This window comes from Nicotiana tabacum, chromosome 3 (genome assembly GCF_000715075.1).
Source record: "Nicotiana tabacum cultivar K326 chromosome 3, ASM71507v2, whole genome shotgun sequence".
NCBI lineage: Eukaryota > Viridiplantae > Streptophyta > Magnoliopsida > Solanales > Solanaceae > Nicotiana > Nicotiana tabacum.
The window spans coordinates 184,649,342-184,672,788 of NC_134082.1; the positions used below are offsets into that span (position 1 = coordinate 184,649,342).

At 35.3% G+C, this 23,447-nt stretch overlaps 2 protein-coding genes and 1 non-coding gene across 3 annotated transcripts; all 3 read right to left on the reverse strand.

The window, feature by feature from the left end:
* Positions 1–889: 889 nt before the first annotated feature.
* Positions 890–3,665, reverse strand: LOC142178420 (uncharacterized). Its single transcript, XM_075247810.1, has 3 exons — positions 3,219–3,665; positions 1,822–3,123; positions 890–1,426 (listed from the first exon to the last, which is right to left on the reverse strand). Exons 1-3 carry the CDS (start codon positions 3,663–3,665, stop codon positions 890–892), a joined length of 2,286 nt encoding a protein of 761 aa, XP_075103911.1.
* A 10,755-nt stretch (positions 3,666–14,420) lies between these two features.
* LOC107779814 (CBS domain-containing protein CBSX5-like) lies at positions 14,421–16,775 on the reverse strand. Its single transcript, XM_016600305.2, has 2 exons — positions 16,301–16,775; positions 14,421–15,406 (listed from the first exon to the last, which is right to left on the reverse strand). The coding sequence occupies exons 1-2, from the start codon at positions 16,654–16,656 to the stop codon at positions 14,545–14,547; spliced, it is 1,218 nt and encodes a 405-aa protein (XP_016455791.1). The 5' UTR covers positions 16,657–16,775; the 3' UTR covers positions 14,421–14,544.
* A 4,615-nt stretch (positions 16,776–21,390) lies between these two features.
* TRNAQ-UUG (transfer RNA glutamine (anticodon UUG)) lies at positions 21,391–21,462 on the reverse strand. The gene has a single exon. It is a non-coding gene; the product is annotated as a tRNA-Gln (tRNA).
* Positions 21,463–23,447: the final 1,985 nt, after the last annotated feature.

Genomic DNA, 23,447 nt, shown 5'->3' on the forward strand with positions numbered 1-23,447 from the left:
CTAACAAAGCTATCCGAACCATAAAATTTGCATTTCGAGCGCTCTAACACATAAGTCAATATCCGGTTGACTTTTCCAACTTAAGCTTCCTTAAAAGAGACTAAGTGTCTCAAACCTTACCAAAATCATTTAGGAATGACTTCAAATTTTGCACACAAGTCACATTCGACATTACGGACTTGCCCCAACTTTCGAAATCGCATTCCGACCCCAATATCAAAATTTCCACTTCCGGTCGAATTTTCTCAAAAACCTTCAAATTTCTATATTTAGCCAAACGGCTCCAAAATGACCTACGGACCTCCGAATTCACTTCCGATCGCGCTCCCAAATCCAGAATCACCATACGAAGCTACTCCCAGTCTCAGAATTCCAAACGGACATCAATAACACTGAAATGCATTTTAAGCCAAACTGATGTAATTTCTTCTAAAATGCTATCTTCCACAATAGGCACCAAAACGCTCCCGGGTTATCCAAAACCCGATTCGGGCATACGCCCAAGTCCGAAATCATCATACGAACCTGCTGGAACCTTCGGATCCCAATTTCGAGGTCGTTTACTTAAAATTCCAATCCTAGTTCATTTCTTCAATTTTAAGCTTTCAAAATGAGAATTTCCATTTAGATTTGACTCCAAACTTCCTGAATTTTAATTCTGACCATACACACAAGTCAATATACCTTAGATGAAGCTGCTCATGGCCTCAAACTGCTGAATGATGCACCGGAGCTCAAAACGACCGATCGGGTCGTTACAAAAGTACTTCTCGAGAAGATTCAGAGTGCTCTTTGGAGGGCAAAGTGCAGAAAGGATATAAACAGGAAGGGACTAGAGAACATTCTTAATTAGCACCATTCTTCCCCCATGAGACAACATATTACCCTGTCAGCCACTAAGTTTTTTGACAACCTTAGTGACCATTCCATCAAAGTAACTGATCCTCTTCCTTCCTATATATAAAGGGCAACCCAGATATGTAAATGGAAAGCTCTTCTCTATAAACCTAGTACAACATCTCAGCCTATTGATTCTGAAAGCACTGGTCCTTGGACTGGTCAAGAAGAAGTTCTTATTATCATTGACCTTTTGACCCGAAGCTTTTTCATAATTCTTGATCTGCTTCATAATGAGATTTACTGACTTAGTGTTACCACTGCTAAAAATGACTATATCATCTGCATATGCCAAATGATTAACCTGAGGTCCCCTGCAACTCATAGAAAAAGGAATAAAATTCTCATTAGTGTGTAATTTATTCAGAGATCTGGATAACACTTCAGCTGCTAGAATAAACAGAGAAGGAGAAAGAGGATCTCCCTGTTTAAGCCCCTGGGAGGAAGTGAAGAATCCCTTTCTTGAGCCATTTATAATGATGGAACACCACACTTCAGAGATCAATATCTCTATGATTTCAATCCAACTCTAAGCAAAACCAAACCTATTAAGTATGGAAGTTATAAATGGCTAAGATATTCTATCATATGCCTTGGCCATATCTAACTTCATTACTACGTTCCCTCCGGTGTTAGGTTTGGATATAGCATGTATAATCTCGTGAGCCATCATGACATTCTTAGTAATTAGCCTTCCTGTAACAAAACCACTTTGATTAATATAAATGAGATTAAAAAAAGGGGGTTAAGCCTTCTAGAAATAATCTTAGATATAATCTTGTTGGTAAAATTTCTAAGACTAATAGGCCTCAGATCAGAGAATGTAGAGGGTGATTCTACTTTAGGGATCAAGGCAAGGCAAGTATGAGTGTAGAACTTGGTAAGCCTCTTTCCCCTAAAGAATTCAAAAACAAACTCTATTACGTCCTGCTTAATAATTTTCCAACAACATTGGAAGAACTTCCCATTGTAGCCATTAGGGCCAGCAGAGCTATCTGAGCTCATACTAAAAATAGCATCTTTGATTTCTTTTTCATCAGGCAATCTAGTAAGAGCCACATTATCCTCATCTGTCACGATCGATGGAATACAGTCCAATAGTCTACTATTACCAGTAGATTGTTTCAAATTAAACAGTTTCTCAAAGTGCCTAACGACAGCTTTAGATATTTTTTCTTCTCCTTGGATCCATCTTCCTATGTGGTTCTTGATTCTATATAGTTGTAACTTCTTTCTTATGCCCCTGAAAACACTATGGAAGTACTTACTGTTATATTCACTTTCCTGAAACCATTTGATTTGGGCTTTTTGCCTAAGAAGGGATTCTTGCATAATCAACCACCTAATATATTCAACATGAACTTTATTAAGTTCTTCCCTTCCTTGTTCATTGTTGTTGATGATGTCTAACTCTTCGAGTATATGGACCTTGGCTTCCCAGCTGCTAACTTTTTCGTTCACATCACCAATAATGTTTCTGGACCAGTTGCTAAGTTTCTTGCTCAGGGCCTTCAACTTGCACTGTAATTTCCACATAGCATTACCTTCAACCTGCATATTCCATGTTTCTTGAACTATCTCATGGAAACCCTCTTGATTTGTCCAGAAGTTTAAAAATCTGAAATACTTGATACTAGAGGGTTGATCATTGTGGATTTTCATCAACAAAGGTCTATGGTCAAAACCAGTCTTGACCAAATGCTTAACAACATTATACTGGAGATTCTGGGACCATTTATTATTTACAAGAATCCTATCAAGTCTCTTCCATATTCTCTTGTTAGGCCTTTTATTGTTACACCAACTATTGTTACACCAAGTGAATATTGGTCCAATATAACCAATATCTGTTAAACCACAAGCTTTCATGGTGCTAATAAAGTCAAGACTTCTACTAGCTCTGTGAGGCCTACCTCCCAGCTTTTCCTCGGGGTCCATTATAACATTAAAGTCGCTTCCAATGCACCATGGACCATTGAATAGATTGGAAATGTCTTCAACACTGTCCCACAGAAGCTTCCTTTCTAAGGCAATACATTTAGCATAAACTGACATTATACATGTACCTATATCATCATCATATTGTTTGAAATTAATGGAGATCTGTTGATCATCGTTAGCAATAATCACAGCTTGATCTAAATACTTCCAGAAGCACCAGATCTTACCATTAGTATTAGCTATGCAATGTTGGAAACCTAAGAATTTCCCATAACCATCAATTTTCTTCTTATCAACAAATGGTTCTAAAACACAGCAAAGACCACTTTGTTTATATTGACAAGATTTCGGAGTCTGTGGATAATTTTTTTAGATCTCACTCCCCTAATGTTCCAAAAGATTGTATTAATCATGGATATTAGAGGGTGAAGTGATCTGCTTGTGTTCCTTTCCTTTTCTGGTAGGAACAGTTTTGTCTCTTGTTTTCCTTCTTCTTCCTCCATTTTTCCTGTGTTCACTTCTCCCTCTGACTTGTACTGATTCTGCATCATTATCATTATCAACCTCATCTTGTAATTGAGAAGAATCTTTAACTCTGTTATCACTGATAGTTCTAGATTCAGTATCATTTTCGTCAGTAGGCGTTGTCTTTTGCCCATCTCTGAATCCTCTTTAGTTGCCTCTAAATTCTTGTAACAATTGAGCTCGTCAACTAAATGAATACCTTCCTCATTTTTTATTTTAGTCGTTGCACTATCAGAACTTTCTTGTATTTCTACATCCTGCTTTTGTGAATCATGTTCTCCTTCATTGCTAATATTATCCATATTCATATTGTTGGGGTAATCTCTTTTTCCTCATTGTTGTTACCATTATCTTCCTTAGCCTTCCCACTGTTCTTCTCCACCTCTTTTTCACATGATGGAATCAGCTTTTCCTGTTGAGTTTCCTTAACCATAGAATTTTCCATGTCATGTTGACTTAATTTGTATGCCTTGTTTTTCCTTTTCATGTTACTTCCTTGAGATATGGCAGGTTTAAATAGGACCTTGCTCTTTTTTTTTTGGCATCTTCTTGACTTTATTTTTCTTTTTCTTTTAGTATTTGGAGACAACTGCTGGATTACCTTCCACCTTTTTTGTTTTGTTCTGTCCACCTTTAGCTTTAATGCTTTGAATCATATCTGCTAAAGTCTGCTCCTTTTCCTCATTTACTTGATGTTCTTTTTCAATGTTCTTTATAGACTCCTATTGCATTTCATTATTCTCTGTAGTGTGGCTGGTGCTGGTGCCTTTGTCATCAGCTATGTTTTTCCCTTTGCTGTTTCCTTCTCCTTCTATTTTCTTTTCAGCTTTCCTGCACTGAAGAATAGAGTGTCCAAGTAGTTTGCAATGCCTGCAGTACTTGGGGACATTCTCATACTCGAGCTTCTGGGTAAATCCTTTCAAGGGGTTAGATTCATCCTCTTGGCCCACCCACACAGAGTTTAACTTAGGCTTAGTTAGATCAACTTCCACTCTAACCTTTGCCATACTAGGTCGAGTCCTATGATCAGTGGCCAAATCCATAGATAGAGGATTTCCTGTAGGGCTAACAATCTGCTTAACATAATGCCAAGTGTGGCAATGAAATGGTAATTCAGGTAGGAGTACCCAAACTGTAACTACAGGTGAATCCTCCTCTGGCTTAAAATCCGGAGACCATTTTTCAAGACACATCAGTTGACCTTCAATTTCGATGGAGCGCCTATACCAAACGTTTTTGAAATTGTCTTCATTAGTAAAATCAAGAAATACAGTACGGAAATTATACACCCCAATTTTAACATTTCCTTTGACAGTGATTTTCTCAGCGAATTTGGATCTTAATTTCTCAATTTGAGGTCGTGTTCTTAGAAATTTACCCACAAGTGTAAGCCTACACTCTTCAGCCATAAGTCCGTAGCAGTCGCTAGATTTGAAGATAACTGCAGGCATTCCATTGTGGGTAGAGTATCTCGCTTTAACTTCTGGGTTTCCATAGCGATTCGAGCTAGGGCTCGATATTGTTGGAGCTTTCAGAGCAGCAACATATTTGGATGATGTTGGAATTCCTTCTTCAGTTGTTGTTTTCGTAGCTGTGGGTTTCAACTTCTCAATCGAACGCGCTGGAAGGGTCCCGGCGATCGTCTCCATGAGGAGGTGCGTGAGCACCACTCGCCCGTAAGGGGGCTTTTAGTTACCATTGGTGAATAAAAGTTATTGTGTACGGAGAGCAGATATTTGATGAGAGAGAGTAATTGCAAAAAAAAAACTTGGCGTCCATTTACTTTGAAAATTTTGGTTATTTTAGCACAAAGGAATTGTTGTGACATAAAACTCCTCTCACTATCCTTGATTATGATCAAATTGGTTGTGTAGTTCCTGTTATTATTATTGCCTGTATTTGTAAATAATGATTCTGGAAATTAGAACGTTAGCTTATAAACGTAAATATAAATAAAACAGAAATTAATTCGAGCCCACTGAATTCACAGTGTTTCCTTAAGGAATTTAATCCCCTCCTAGTACCCAAGGTTATGGATTATTTCCTCCCAGGATAGAACGAATTACACACTGGTGTAGCGGTACTTCAAACCCCAGTGTTTCAGCGAATACAAAGTTCGGCAGCAAATCACACTTACGGATGCTTTGTTTGTAGTTTAAAACAATGCAGAACAAGGGAGGAAAACTCAAAAGTCGAATGAAAATTCTGAGAGGAAGGAATGCAAATTATAGCCAACGTTGAGTTTTCGGTGAAGAGAAGATCAATAGCTCTCAATTCTGTTTAGGTGTGTGATTCTCCAACTGTTGCTGCTCATATTTATAGTAGTCAGTTGTGAGACTCTCCCCCTCTCCATGGTGGAGCATGCACTAGCTTGTTATGGAGCAAGCACTTAGCCATGGTGGGAGGAGCACTAGGCGGCTGCTATTGCAACTGGTGGTACAATACACGGATTGGAACATATCCGTTACAAATACTGATAATATTACGTTAATATTTACTATTAACAAATAAATTTGGTCCAAAAAATTAATCAATCAATCATTTGACCAAATCCAAATCCAAATCCAAATCCAAATCCGAAGTCGAAGCCGAAGCCGTAGCCGAAGCCGAGCCGAGCGAGCGAGCGACGACGACGGCGCGAGGCTTGCCTTCTTCCTAACTCTTTAAGAGCTACATGAAGTGCATTTGTATATAAACCCACCAAACTCCTTTTCCTCTACCAATGAGGGACAATGTCTCATTAAAAGGAGAGGGAAACTTAAAATTTTACTCAAAATTTTCATTTCCCTCCATTTCCCATTCACCCTCTTTTTAATACCTTTCTATATTAAAAAGAAACTCAACAATCCCCCACATGAATGGGGAATGGCTATATCACGGAAGTATGCATGAAAAACTTGTGTGATTTGCAAGCAAGGATTAATTGCATCTGGATAAGTAGGTTTCCCTTTGAACTTTCCGTAGTGAACTTATGTCGGATATACTCGGTTAACCGGTAGATTTGATATCTTTGAACCGTCGAACTTTAGTGTATACCTAGACAACCATAAATCACACAATCAATCCCTTAACCGTCTTTGGTTCTCATTGTTGTGTTCGTTTCAGCCATGAACACTGTCTGGTTTCATAAGTGCGTAGAGAATTGGCCTTGCAAAATTCTCCTTGAAGCGGCTAACACTTCACACTTACATAGGTGATTCCTAAATGTGTCATCCCATAGATACACTATTTGATATACCCTGTATCAAATTTAGAAATCATTAAAAAGCCTTAATGCTTTATCCCTGGTACTGAACATTGTCTCATCACGAGAATGGACTAAAAAATTTTGTTGACAATGTTGAACCGTCATTAATGACTTTGTTTGATCTCCTTGAACCTAGATCTTGGGATCTCCAGTCTTCTAGGTAGAGTTACCGCCACAATGACTTGTTCTCGGCCATAGTCTCATTCCCCTCGATGATTTCTCAACTACCTCTCTAGTTAGGCCTTTTGTAAGTGGATCCGACACATTATCACTTGACCTTACATAGTCAATCGTGATAATTCCTCTAGAGAGTAGTTGCCTAACGGTTTTATGTCTTCGTCGTATATGACGAGATTTACCGTTATACATAATGCTCCCAGCCCTTCCAATTGCTGCTTGGCTATCACAATGTATGCATATTGGTGCCAATGGTTTGGGCCAAACACATGTTCACAATTTTTGCACTTACAGAGATATAAGATGATAGTATCTAACTAAGCAAGTTACATGCAAGTTTTAGAAAGAGCAATTAATTGGAATGAAGTAACTTAAGGGTCTAGTTTTAATCCTAAATTCAAACAATTGATTGTTGGAGCTAGATTGCCATGATATTAAAATAGTCTACTGGCCTGGTTTTATTTAACATGCATTTGAACCTATACTACCTAATAACCAAACTAAAACAACGGGACATTATTGACTACATTACTATAACACTGTCCAGTTATACAGAAATGGCAGAATTGTTTTTACAAAACAGTAGTGTATAGAATGTCCTAAGTACAATCAGTAACAAAACTAAATCAAATTAAAACTTCAACTCTTTATTTGTATTCATGCTTCATGTTTCAGCTTACAGTAACCAGCGCATCAGTTGTGTACCTGATATTGGAAGCAAAAGAAGAGGAAGATCAGCAGAAATGCAGTAGCATACAACAATAGCAACACCCATCAACCAGTAACAACCAGCAATGAGAAACCAGTGACAGATTTTAAAATCAAGCAAAAAATTCAGCAATAACCAGTGAAGTAGTAGCAAATACCCAAGTAGTAACCCAGGAAAAACCCACTTGAGACCCCAGCAATACTAAATGCAATCACAGGCAGCAACAGAAAGGACCAGACATAGGCGATAGTTTTCTGGTTTTCAAACACTCAAAGAAAAGAAGCTTGAAGCTTCAATGATACAGTAGCAAACTAGGACTGATTTTTAACAGTGGAAGAAAGACTTCACTTTTCAATTTTTTATCTCTCAACCCTCTCTTTTAACTTTCTCCAATTACTGAACTTTTAGGTGTTAAAAATTCAGCCTATTCAACTCTAAAAATTGCTGAATTCTGATGATAAAATCCAGCAGGTTTTTAACTTGAACTATGAATGTTTTTCCTTTCTTCAAAGTTCAGCTTTCATTCACTCTTAAACTCTCCAAAATTCCCCCCTTTTCTCTACAGACTTCATCCCCCTCTTATACAAGTCTGCCTTCCTTTCAAACTTACTGCCCGACCCCTCTTTTCCACTAAAATCTGAATTTTCCACTTAAAATCCTACTAAGGAAAACTTTTCCTTATTTTCAGCCCCCCATTCACTTTTGTTCCCCATTACCACATTAATTTAAAGACACTAACGTCCCACTAACAAAACACTAACATTAACATATTATTCTAACTGTTTCATTCTCAAATCACCCCTGAAACCCCTTAATATTACTGCCCCCTAATACAACTATTCAAATATATTAAAACTTTTGATTCTAAAATCTGCTCAACTAGCAATTAACTAAAACTAATTTGATTAACAGCTATAACCAATTCTCCTAACAAACTGAATGATTAAGGTTGAATTCCAATTGACATAAATGAACTGAATTTAAATCATATTAACACCACACAGAACTCAGCAGAACCATTAACACTGAAACTGAAAATTGAACCAAAATGAACATGAATATAGGTAACATGAATGCAGGTTCATTGTCAGCCTATTGACAATGCCCTGAAACTAAATGTCCACAAATCAAGCACACACAACATTCGACCATAAATCATTTTACGAAACTACTGATAAAACTTGACTTAATCGATGATAACTGATTAAACGATTTCCTACAACAATTGACAGCAATTACTCAGAAATAGACAATCAGGCCATTCAAGTAATTTCAGTGGTATTGACAGAAATAGGGACTAACAGGAAACTAATTAATCGACGCAACTTATTAATCGATTATACATACATAATTGGTAACAACAAACAGAATCAAACATACAAACAGGGTAATTCATGGCTTTGGACAAAACAGGGGACTTATGAAACTAATTATTCGACGACATTAATCAAATCGAATGTGTAGTTTATAACAGGTACAATTAATCAACAAACAGAAAAATCGACAAAATAAAAAGGTCACTGGAGATGAGAAGATGAATTTATAAAGAATGGAAAAATCAACAAAACTAAACTAAACAGATACACAGATAAAAAAAACATGAACACAGAATAAGGGAAAAAGAAAAATACCTCAGAACATCAGAACTATATGGACCCAGGCTCGAGCTCGGACTCGGACACTTTGAGGTCGAACAGACCTTAGTCGAAGTGGATTAAGGTCGATTAGACCCCAAATCCTCACTTAATTTGGACGGATTCCATGATTTGGAATTTCTAGGGTTCCTGGTTTTCGATTTAGGGTTCGAACGTTTCTAGGTAGATTTGAACGGAACCAAAGTCATTTATGGTATGAGGGAGGTCTGGGGGTTGCCTGGTATGAATTTGGAGTGGATTGGGGTAGGTTCATGTTTGGCTCGAATCTTCAAATGAAGATTCGAGGAGTTTCAGGAAGATTCGAGCCAGATGGTTAACATATTTGGAGCGAGGGTGGTCTGATGGTCTTATGGTGTTGATTTGGTGACCGGCGGCGTTGTTGCCGCCTGGTTTTAGGCGGTGGGGTGTCATGGCGGCTATGGTTTCGGGGAGGGGTGTTTGGTTCAGTCTCTGAGTTGAGACGATGAACAGGAAGACGAGGGGGGTGTTTGGTCAGGGGGTTGGGGTACGAAGTTGAGTTTATATAGGGGTGGGGTTGTTTGATCCTGGCCGTTCGATCAAGCACGATCGACGGCCTGGATCGTTTCATTTAATGGTACGACGTCGTTTGGTCTCTATATGAAATTGGGCCGACCTTGGGTGAAAATGGGGGTATAGAGGAGGCCTTGAGGTCGTTGGATCAAGATAGATGAACGGCTCAGATCTGATCACCTAAAACGGCGTCGTTTCAATTATGCAGGGGCTGAACTGGACCGTTTGATTAAAACAAATCAACGGCCCAGATTTGAGACTCAGAAACGACGTCGTTCGAGTCTTCTGAGGAACTGGCTGAAATGGACCGGGTCTTTTGAATGTTTGGGCCTAATTTTTGGTCTAAAATTTTGGCCCAAAGCCGATTTGTCTTATATTTTCAACTCTTTTCATTTTCTTCTTTTAATTAATAATTAACAAAAATTCTAAAAATAAATTTTAAAACCAAAATTAAACTACAAAATATTAATTAACTCTTAATAACAATTAGCACACAAGTTAAAACATTTAATTAAAATAAAATCACACGATGGCACACTTTAAATGACATAAAATAAACTAAATGCATATTTTTGTGATTTTCTTCTTTTAAAACCAAATTATGGTTCGATTAGTTCCTAAATGCACAATCAAATCCTAAATATGCATGCAACATATTTTTGTTTTTGTATTTTAATTAATTAAAACAGGATAAACATTCACAGATAAAAACACAAATAATTATCCAAAAATGCCACGCAAATTCTAAAAATTGTACACCAAGAAAATTTGTTTTAATTTTCGATTTCTTTTGGAGTAGTTTTTTCGTGAAGCAAAAATCACGTGCTCACAGCGTGTAAGGGGCTATTGTTTGATGAATAATTCCATATTCTAAACATATTTGTTCAAAAGGAGATTCATATTCACCACCCCTATTACTTCTTATCATTTTGATTTTCTTGTTAAGTTGTGTTTCAACTTCATTTTTGTATTGCTTGAATGCGTCTATTGCTTCATCTTTACTATTAAGTAAGTAAACATAGCAATATCGAGTACTGTCATCAATAAAAGTTATGAAATACTTCTTTCCACCGCGAGATGGTATTGACTTCATATCATAAATATCTATGTGAATTAAGTCTAAAGGATTTGAATTCCTTTCAACCGACTTATAAGGATGTTTAACATACTTAGATTCCACACATATTTGACATTTTGATTTTTCGCATTCAAACTTAGGCAATACTTCCAAGTTAATCATTTTTCGCAAGGTTTTATAATTGACATGACCCAAACGTACATGCCATAAATCATTTGACTCAAGTAAGTAAGAAGAAGCTGAAGTTTTATTATTAGTTTCAACAACTATTACATTCAGCTTGAAAAGGCCCTCAGTAAGGTAACATTTTCCTACAAACATTTCATTCTTACTAATCACTACTTTGTCAGATACAAAAACGCACTTGAAACCGTGCTTTATAAGAAGTCCAGTAGAGACTAAGTTCTTCCTAATCTCGGGAACATGAAGGATGTTGTTCAAAGTCATGACCTTGCCAGAAGTCATCTTGAGAAATATCTTACTGTATCCTTCAATTTTTGTTGTAGCAGCATTTCCCATAGAGAGCGTCTCTTCTGGTCCAGCAAAAGCATATGTAGAAAATGCTTCCCTCACAGCACAAACATGGTGAGTGGCTCCAGAATCAATCCACCACTCCTTTGGGTTTCCTACCAGGTTGCATTCAGAAAGCATGACACACAAGTCATCAACATCATCATGCTTTTCTGCCATGTTTGCTTGACCCCTTTGCTTGTCTTTCTTCCGAGCACGACACTCCGTAGATTTGTGTCTGGTTTTCCCACAGTTGTAGCAGTTTCCACTGAACCGCTTCTTGCTTGGGTTGTATTTCGGACCAGAAGCCTTCTTTCTCTTTTTGTTATCTTCAACAATATTTGCTCCCATTATTGTTGAATTTCCACGGCCTCTCCTTTCAGCAGCTTTATTGTCCTCTTCGATTCCCAATCGAACAATGAGATCTTCAAGGGACATTTCCTTTCGTTTATGTTTCAAATAATTTTTGAAGTCCTTCCATAATGGAGGCAACTTCTCAATTATTGCTGCTACTTGGAATGTTTCATTGATGACAAGCCGTAAAATTACTAAAAATTTTACTTTCAACATCAGTATTCTTTTGAAATATACCTTCAGCAAGTAGATCATGAATAATTACTTGCAATTCCTGGACTTGGGTAATAACAGACTTGCTATCTACCATTTTGTAGTCCAAAAATTTTGCAGCGACGAATTTCTTTATCCCGGCATCTTCAGTTTTGTATTTCTTTTCAAGCGCATTCCACAATTCTTTTGACGTCTCCACGCCACTGTATACATTATACAGATTATCCTCCAGTCCGCTAAGAATATAATTCCTGCACAAGAAGTCAGAATGCTTCCACGCCTCAATCACGAGAAAGCTTTCATTCTCTGGAGTTTCATCTGGAAGATCAGGAACATCTTCTTTGATGAACTTCTGTAGACATAATGTAGCCAAGTAGAAGAACGTCTTCTGCTGCCAGCGCTTGAAATCCATCCCAGAAAATTTTCCGGGTTTCTCTGTCGGTGCCAACGCCGGAGTTCGACTTGTCGATGCGTTGGCAGTCATCATCGGAACAGTCTGATTTCCGTCATTCGCCATTTTTTTTTTTCTGAAAAAAAAATGACACAAACAAACGTTTAATAAAACGTTTAAAACTGGAGTGAAAAATCACGTAGATTTTAATCTCCAACAAAATGCCACGAAGGCTTTACTCTCCAAATGGGAGTACATAAAACCACAAAGGTTTTAAGTTTCCAGAATAATAAAAGTAACACAAATACAGAAATTAAAATTATTAAATTCCTTAAGCTTGTTATTATTATTGCCTGTATTTGTAAATAATGATTCTGGAAATTAGAACGTTAGCTTATAAACGTAAATATAAATAAAACAGAGATTAATTCGAGCCCACTGAATTCACAGTGTTTCCTTAAGGAATTTAATCCCCTCCTAGTACCCAAGGTTATGGATTATTTCCTCCCAGGATAGAACGAATTACACACTGGTGTAGCGGTACTTCAAACCCCAGTGTTTCAGCAAATACAAAGTTCGGCAGCAAATCACACTTACGGATGCTTTGTTTGTAGTTTAAAACAATGCAGAACAAGGGAGGAAAACTCAAAAGTCGAATGAAAATTCTGAGAGGAAGGAATGCAAATTATAGCCAACGTTGAGTTTTCGGTGAAGAGAAGATCAATAGCTCTTAATTCTGTTTCGGTGTGTGATTCTCCAACTGTTGCTGCTCATATTTATAGCAGTCAGTTGTGAGACCCGCCCCCTCTCCATGGTGGAGCATGCACTAGCTTGTTATGGAGCAAGCACTTAGCCATGGTAGGAGGAGCACTAGGCGGCTGTTATTGCAACTGGTGGTATAACTAGTGGTACAATATATGGATTGGAACATATTCGTTACAAACACGGATAATATTACGTTAATATTTACTATTAACAAATAAATTTGGATTTGACCAAATCCGAAGCCGAAGCCGTAGCCGAAGCCGAAGCCGTGCGACGACGACGGCGCGAGGCTTGCCTTCTTCCTAACTCTTTAAGAGCTACATGAAGTGCATTCGTATATAAACTCACCAAACTCCTTTTTCTCTACCAATGAGGGACAATGTCTCATTGAAAGGAGAGGAAAACTTAAAATTTTACTCAAAATTTTCATTTCCCTCTATTTCTCATTCACCTTTTTTTTTAATACCTTTCTCAACAGTTCCACCGCACTATATTCAAAGGCAATTCTTTAGTCTCTCAATTCTTGAACTATGATTATTTCTACCAAAAATATTACGAGCTTCTGGATAATTGATTGAAAATTTTCAGTCCACACAAAATTCAGATATTTTTCCTTTAATATTCACTCACATCGAGCAAAAAATCATAGACTAATAGCCGTTTGGCCAAGCTGGAGAAATCAGCTTATTTTGAGAAGTGCTTTTTTCAAAAATGCTTTTGAAAAAAGTACTTTTGGAGAGAAGCAGTTTGTGTTTGGCTAATCAGTCTGAAAAACACTTTTGAGAAATAATTTGTGTTTGGCCAAGCTTTTCAGAAAGTGCTTTTAAGTGTCAAATTACGAATAAGGACATGAATAGATTTACTTAATAATTAATATTATAAGTAAATAAATAATATCAAAATTTTGTTATTACATGCAATAATTAAAAAAATTCATTTTATTTAAGTAAAATATGAAAATAAAATTTAAAAGTACTTAATTCTTTTAATATAAGTTAAATATATTAAAATTCCTTCAACAAATATAAAAGCATTCACCCCTAAAGTCACTATATATTAGAAAGTTTTCCTAAAAATAAGAAGAAATATTTATAAATTAATATCCTAAGTATTAGGTTTAAGGGTTATTTTGGTATATACTATATTTTGTTAAGGGTATTTTAGGTAAGAAGAAAAGTCAAAACTGCTTCTGCTTTTGGAAAGAAACTACTTTTTTCTGATTCTCTGAAACTGCTTCTGCTTCTTCCCAAAAACACTTTTTTTTCCCAAATAAGCTTGGTCAAACACCTCAAATTAGGAAAACAAAAGTACTTTTGGAAAAAAAGTGCTTTTGGAAAAAAAGTGTTTTTTTCCCCTTGAGAAGCTTGGCCAAACAGGCTATAATACTGATAGATTTTTCCCAAAAAGGAAAAAAAGAGAAATGATAATAGTTCAAACACAATATTTTCAATCACCACCAATAAGCCTTCTGTTCATTCAGACAAAATTTATGCAAAACATAGTCCCATTTCAAAGAAATTTAACACAATTAATATGGCAATATGCTGTTTATTATTGCTTTGATGTATTTTCCCTTTCTGGTTTACGCCTCGCATTAGCAATACTCCTGAAAACTTCCAGAATTCCTTTAAATGTTACAACTCCAATCAAATTATGATCTGCATCCATGACCCAAATAGAATTAGCACGATGTGCAAGAGCTTGAATCATCACAGCCACCAACGAACTCCATGGATAACAAGTAATCGCCTCAGACCTTCTAGCTGAAGAAAATCGCCCCAGCACAGTATTTCTACTCGAGCCAGATTCATCGTCTGATGAACAACTCGAAGCAGAAGATGACGATGAAGACAGTGAAAACTCTTCATCTAATAGTTCCACCATTGCCTTGAGTTTCTTATCTTGAAGCCTCGTTTTGACTAACTCGACTAAATCCTCTGCAGGACCACCATAGTCAATGTATGCCATGAGATCACCAGCTGAAAGGGTCGCGATTGCAGCTGCAACAGTTTCATCACAATAGGCCAGAGTGAAGGGAGAGATTTCGCCAATCAACCGGTTATCTTCATCAACAACTGCAACTGAGCTCTGCTCAATATGAGCGAGAGTAATGGCATCCAAGGAAGAGATTGCAGGATTGTGGTAGCGAACAGTCATGATGTCGTGATTTATGATGTTGAGTGAATCGATTGAAAAGGTGGGCATAGGAGAGAAGACTCCAATGGAGTTGAGAAGGAACCGGACAATGTCTTCTTGTGTTAGCCAGCAGTATTCAACTCCGTTATGATTTGTGGGAAGCAGTGAGGATGCTTTACTCAAAAGCCTTTTCCTCGAAGGCGTGCTCCTGTAGTTTTGAATTGGTATAACCAGGTTCTGGGCACCTTCAAGAATGTAATCTATTGCTTCCAGCAAGCTGAAACAAAACAAGAAAGAAACATGAGAAGTCTGCCAATAATATCAATCAATCAATCAACTACGTCTCCATCTCAAACCAGGCCCCTATGTTGCTCGGATCCCTAAAAATGTCGACATATGCGTGTTAGATCCTCCAAAAGTTATGTTTTCTTGGAGTGTCTGACACGAGAGCGACAACATTTTTGAGGAGCAACATAGTTGGGGACTTGGGGCCAGCCAATAATAGCAACAACAAAATTATATCTAGCAAAGCATCAATTGTATGAGCTCCACACATATATCAAGGCCTCAAAAGATGGTTAATAATGTGCCAAAGGTTATTCACATAAACAGAAAACTAAGTGAGCGTTTGGACATAAGAATCGTAAAATTCCGAAAAAAATGGAAATTTTTTTCAAGTAAAAATGGTATTTGAAAAGTGGAGTTGTGTTTGGACATAATATAATTTTGGGTTATTTTTAATTTTGTGAATGATCGGACTAATTTTTGGAGTTTTTCAAATTTTTGAAAAATTACAAAATTTTATCTTCGAGTAAAAATTTAAAAAGAAAATTATGGCCAAACGGGCTCTTAAAAATCAGAAAAGGGCAAAAAGAGAAATAAATAAATCATCACCACTTGATGCTGAAAAAGTAGATCCAAATTCAATCTGAATAAATTAAACCAGAAAAGACAAGTCAATTGATTATAAAAAGTGGATATTGACTCTTGCGTTATAAAAAGGTTCCTTTTTGTTTCAGCATATTTTTTAGCAGTATCCACACATATATTATCTTTTAATATTAATTCATTCTACAATTTCCTCCTCAAATGTCATTAATTATACGATTCAAGAATCTAAGAATTCATATCAATTAGCGAATTAATTAAAAAAAAATAAAAAATCACAAACCTTGAATTGGGATCCAAATGCCTAACAATGGAATCTCCTTTAGGCAAAATCTGAGCCACAGGAGTCTCAAGAGCCTTAGAAGGATTAACCAAATTCTCTTCTTTAGAAAGAAAGCAAATCACATCTACCATAGAGATCTTCCCTACACAGCGGCACACAGAATCAGCCCCAGCCCCACCTTCTTCTTCTAGAACCTTCGTGGAATGGTCACAGCTCCAAACGCTTACATGGGTCTCGCCGGATTTTTTCAACGCCGTTAACGCCTCAGATACGGTGGCTTTTGCCGGAATAGGCTTTAATGCCGGCTTACCAAGGCACAGGTCTGATACCTCCCGATTCAGAAAACTTACTGCCATACAAATGCGGGATTTTCAAGAGCGCTGAAAATAGAGAAGGAGACGTTGGCCGGAGAATTTTCCTGGAAAATAGCAATGGAAGAGTTGGTGGTGGTGGTGTGTGAATAAAAGATTGATGATAGAAGGGAAGCTTAAGGTATTTATAGGTGGTGAATACTGGCAATAGCCGGTCAGAGGTTACCTATCCTCCACTCGTTTATTTATTTATTTATTTATTTTGCGCTTAATTTCTTTTTTACTTTTTAGCAGCCAGGAGGTCAGTATATAACGAGAAGAAGGTTCTAGGGATATTGGAACTGAATATTAACATATTTGATTTTGTATAATTTATCACAAACGTAATTTTAATTATACGACTCCATCTATAAAAAATCAATAAAATAAGATATTTTACAATATCAAGAAATCTTTGAAGCGTCATATTTTCTCTTTCTTTTCTCGCAAAAAACTAAAATATGGATCGTATTTGCAAATTAAACTGACCTTGAAAACAGATATGTGGTTTGATCTGGCATTAGTTGATGTTAAATTAAAACTATAATATAATTGATTTGATTTGGTATTAAATATAATAAAGTTTGAGGCAAATTGAACTAAACCAATAACATGTGTACTACATATTATACGTTTCATATAGGGAAATTGTCCAAAAAGTTGATGAAATAGTCATAGAATCATATATATAATTTTGTGCATTTGGAAATATATTTTTTATATAAGGATTATTTATAAAACTGTCACCATCTTTATAGTATGTGAGTAATTACTCTAGAAAAATCGTTTGAGGTAGATATTTTTCATATATCAAGATAGTGGGCCCAGGTGGATCCAAGTGATTTATGGGTTTGATTTAATGTTTGGCTATTTTTCATCACCTCTGTCTTTGAATTGAAATCACATTAATTTAGATGTTAAATTTGGTATATAGCATAACGTAAGATGCATGTAATGGGTAGGCTGAAATCTGAATTGTGACCAAATTGGTCGGGCAGAAACTGAAACTTAATTTAATTAATTGGAGGATATTTATTGTCCGTGCCAATTTCCCCTACCACTGACACTTGGCAAACCAGCAATGCAACTATTATTAGAAAATAAAAGCCAAAAATATTAATCCTGTTGGTAGGTACGAGTGATAAATGTTGCTCGTTAATGGTCTAACTAGGTTTGTTTGAGTTAAATAAGAATTTCGTCATAAATTTACGTTGTTGTTAGCTCATCAACTATATATGTGATAATTCGACTCGTATTGTTAATTTGTTATTACTATTACTATTATTCATAAAATAGTGAGCTAACAAGTATTAGAAAAGGAGGTTTAGGTGAATCGTTTAGTTGGAATATATCGTGTAAATAATATACTACTAAATATAAACCTTTTGTATATATGGGGCTTTTAATTCCCTTGATGTAAAGAGGGTCCGCTGGCTAAATATGCCAGAGTCTCCGAAGAACAAATTTTCGTTGAATAAGGGAAACTTTAGGCGTAATGCTAAAGAGGGTTCAAAAATTATTTTAAATTATACGATCAAAATTTAATTTCTTCTATTTTTTTATATTCCTTGTTCAAATTTATGGTTTAGACAATTGTGGCACCTTACCTACTAATGCTTAGTTGGATCATACGTATTTTCGGTTGTCAAACATTTGAAAGGGAAAAAAAAGGAAAAATTGGAAGAAAAAAATTTGGATTTTCAAAAATTGTTTGGAAGTACCTTCTTTAGAAATTTGATTTAATACTTAAAGTTTTGTAAAGATCCAATATCTGTTAGGAGTTTTTAGTATTGTTAGAGTTATCGTACTGAAAAAAATATAGAGAGAACTTCCATTATTAGATTTTTTTTTTTTTTTTTGTAACATTGAAGCAAATGGGTCAAGTACTAACAATGTCATCAAGCTGTACCAAAAGACATTATAACAATTTGTCAAACACTTTGCCTCATTCTATCAACTTGATTATATTTTAATTAAGGATGATTCAGAAGAACATTTTCATGTATTCAACCAACAATAATTGACTTCCTGAAACTTTCTAGAATTTTTTTTACCCCGGATTACCAATCAAGGTCTTTTCTTAAACATATTTAATACTTAGTAGGAAAAAATGGAGAAGGTTTAACTGAACTTTGACGACAAGAAGACCACTAAAGTCTACAGTAATATTTAAGGTCGAACGTTGACTTTTTAACTTTAACCTTTAGAAGGTCAATGCCAGATGCTCATGTTTCTCTACTACTACTCCACTATACTACAAAGTTCAGAAGGGTTTTCTAAAAGAAACATTTATTTTTCAAATATTTTGGTAGATTTTGATACGTATGCTTTTGGCACTCGCTTCGTTTGTCTTAACTAAAGTTCAATTTATTTTTCCAATTCAAAATTATATCCTAGTCGAGTTAACGGTGAGATCGATTTTTTGTTCGACGTTCAAGAAGAAGGAGAAGATCGCCCAATGATGCTTTTACGAAAGTATGGTCACCTATGCAGGGGCGGAGCTAGAAGTTACATAACGGGCCAGTCGAACTCAGTAACTTCTGCTTAAACAGTATATTTGTATTAATAAATTTATTAAATATATAAAATTATTAAATTTAAAACTCATTTATTATCACTTGAAATCGTCGTTCTAAATTCCATAATCTAGAAAGTTGAAATCTTAGTTTCGCCTTGGCCAATACCTTCTTGTATTTTGTGCCAAAAACCTAAATGGTCATTTATTATCGCTAGACAAGTTGCAATTATTAAAAGGAGAAAAGCAAAAAAGCTCTACTCAACGGACAAAGTTGAGATATATTTTAAATTCTAAGCTCTTTTTAAAGCAGTGTATTTTAAGTTAATCTTCATTTGGGAGGGGGATTATTTCTTACATTGTTCGGGAGCTCCTAAGTGTATTAGATATTATACAAGTTTTGCATAATGTAAGAGTGTCACTGACTATTCCTTTGAAAATGATATATATGATCCAAAAACCTATTTTGTCGCAATTTAAACGTTCGACTTGTTCCTAACTTTGCTAAGATAAAAGAGGGAAGCATAAGGCAAATTGATAAAAAGAACTCATTCCAGCCGCATAATTGGACAGACGACTAACTTTCACTAGATTCTTTTATAGCTACAAGGAGATAGCATTATTGCAGCAATACTAGTAAAATTTTGACTTTTATTCGCTTTGAGGCCTTCACTACTAATTGAATTCGTGTTACGGATAGCTCATTAAGAAGGTCGAAGCGCTCTCTACCATGAACTTTTTCAATCTCATGGTTCGAACTCAAGATCTCTGGTTAAGAAGGGAAGAATCTTATCCACATCACCGCAATATTTGATGGTAATGTCGAATTATCATATTATATATATATATATATATATATATATATATATATATATATATATGAACTGCACTATATTTCAAAAGGAGAACACTAGTACTTTATATTCCAAATGTGTGGAGCAAAGAATTTTACGGAGAGAACTCCCAAGGAATGGGAACTTTATCCATTTCGATAGCAGTACAAAGTAGCAAGCTAGCCTTTCAATGACATGGTACTGTGGAATCTTAGATTTCATTTTTAGTGGATGAAGATAAATTCGTTAACGTTGGGGATTCAATCTCAATAAGGACAAGTCAATGCATTACGAGTGAGAGAAATTGAACCAAGGATAATTGAGAATATGCTGCACACGATGATATTTTTCCTTAGGGCTTGGTGGACTTTAGACTAAGTAACAATACAGCCAGCATTTTATTGAAAGCAACTTCTCACACACACACATACATATATATGTGTCATGATGGAGTAGGGCGGATAGATGAGGACAAACCAAGCTGGACTGACAGGCTTTTAGGCTAACAAACTTATGAAGAAGAGATGTGTGTCACCTTAGGCGAATCTCACATCGAAATTGGGAGATGAAAGTGAAGAGATGTATAAGACACAATATAAGTTCACATGATATACGTGCTTTTGGGGGTCGATATGGCATAACCTGAAAAATAATACTGTGCAGACCTAGGCTAAAAACGGATAATACATGTTATGGACTTGGATCGTGACAAAGATGGCTATCGGACTATTGGGCATTAGAGCGAGTTTTTCATTTATAAAGTAAGGTCATTTATTACTTTTTTGTTGGCTTTGCCATTCGTGTGCCCTTGTTAGAATTTAGTAACTATAAAGGTACTAAATGGAAGAATGAGCCTTGACAAACAAATTGTTCCCTCCACCTTAAGTAAACACAAACAGGTCTTTTCACAATGTCACCTCTAGAATTTTTTATTTGATTATTTGAAGAAAATAAGGAGATGATTGAGAGTACTATGCTTGCTAATTACAGCTACTCGATTAAGAAGATTATCTGATCTAATATTATATTTGCAAATTTAAACTGAAAAATAATTAGAAACCTATCAATGAAGTTAAGATGCTCTAGAAACGTCCATGGAATCAAAGGATTACAAAAGTTCATTGTGATTAGATCAAAATAAAGTATAATGTCAACATCATAAGCCAAATATTTGTTGGTACTGGATTAACCTTAGCATGTTTGGGCTGCAACAATGTTTTTATGTATTAATCAAAAAAAGTTCATCCTTTTCCAATCAACTTTTTGAGCCATCCTGAATATGAAGGCCACGAATTTTACGTAGTACATGCCTTAAAAATATAACAGAAAATACAAAAAGGTGCAATAAATTTTAGGTAGAATTATTTACCTTAAAAAAGGGTTATAAAATAGAGGTCCTACCGGGAGTCGAACCCAGGTCGCTGGATTCAAAGTCCAGAGTGCTAACCACTACACCATAGAACCACTGAGCTAAGAAGCTTTTGATGGCATCGCTCTTTCAAAACAATATTAATGAACGTGTAATGATAATATTAAGTTAAACTCTATATCCAATCAAATGTTGACATCACAAAAAGAAATGAACGGTTTTATACATTTTCTGTCTCTTAAACTATTCTCAATGGATGATAGACATGTTACCTAAGGTGTACAAAATTTTGCACCTTACCACTATAAAAATAATCATCATTATTTTCTCTTAAAACAACGATAGAAGACTATTTTATTTCACAAAAAGTAATATAATTTGCATTTTTAAAACGCATTTATAAGAGTATGGACTAGTGGTGTATAAAGTGAATATAGAACCATGAAGTCTTACTTTTAAATTCCAACAAAAGTAAAATTGCTAGTAGGTGATTTCTATTTATAGCATTGATAGACAGAACTACTCGATACATATGGTGATGAAAAATAACAATATCATTTGGATTTTTGGCTCTTTACAAATTTGTTTTTAGTTTTATGGCCCTATTTTTTTTTTTTACACATGAGAGATTTACTTTTACACGTAAGAAATATGTTTTTTACACATAAGAAATCTAAAAAGATTATTTTTTAAAATTTAAAATTATAAAGGGGCATGATGTGCAAATAGCAACAATAGAATTAACTGAAGTAGTTTCTAAACAAGGCGGTGCCTACTGCTTACTAGTGGGGCTACTTGATGTTTAAAATTTTAAGAACTAATATCCTGTTAAAGAAGTGATTATTCAAATAAGTGGACGTGATTACTCAAACATATCTTAATGCTAATCATCTAGTCGCCACGGCCACAGCATTACCTAAATCTATGGTTGGAGCCTAAAATATGTATCACTTGTCCTACTTGGAAAAGACAATTTTACCTCACCACTCACAAAAAGACAAAAAAAAAAAAATGTAGAGGACTTTGAATTTGACTTGAATATAATGTTTGAAAACTTTATTATATTTTATTTTAAATTATCACGAGGGATTCTTTTCCTTTCGGGAATTCTAAAATCGTTGGTTATGTTTCTTTTTTTTTTTTTTTTTTTTTGCGTTGGTTATGTTTCTTAAACTAGTTGGTATACATAACCTAATTTATAATGTTTGTCATATAAAAGGTACACAAATTTCACGGAATAATCAAAACACAATTAATGATCTTACAGTACACATATTATGATCACTGATTAAAAATTATTTTAATTATCATTGATGGACACCTAGGTGGGAATATTGTATTGACTATTGATTAGCAAGGGATGATTTACAATAGAAATGTAAGGCGTGAACCTAACATTAATAACTATAGTTAGAGAAATGTATATATTTAGCTACTCCGAAAAATAATAGCTGAATGAATATACATATATTTTGTGTATACATATGTATTATACACATATAATACAGGTATTTTATGTATTTTTTGGCTAGCAAATATAACTAATTTTGATCGACTGGTCAATTTTGTATTTCATCCTTATAATTATAACAAAAATATAGAAGCATTAATAGAATTTCAAAATCTTATAAACAAATGCACTAAAAATATTTGTGTTTCTCTTATAACCGCATTATCTCCTAAGCTAAAGGTCTTTCAGAAACTTCACTTATGGGATTATACTGGATCGGTTGTGTTTGTTGTTGTTATATCATATTATCTTATCCTATTTCATGAAAATTACGTATTTGTTCCAAAATTCTTCAAAAGATAAAAAGTGTTCATTGGAAAATAAAAAAGAAAGAAAGAGACAATAAAGTGTTTCAAGCAGCATAATTGTTGTATTCTATTGTTTTCTTCTATAAAAATTGGAATTCGATGAGAAGTTGGGCTGGAATAGTGGCCCACGCTGACGGGGATGGATCTAAGAAACGAAACCCATGTGCACAAATGCCCAAAACCGAAGAATTATCCACGCAATGAATGACGTATGCCATATGGGTTTCTAAATATGTGGTCTGTAGCTTTCTCGAAGGGACAT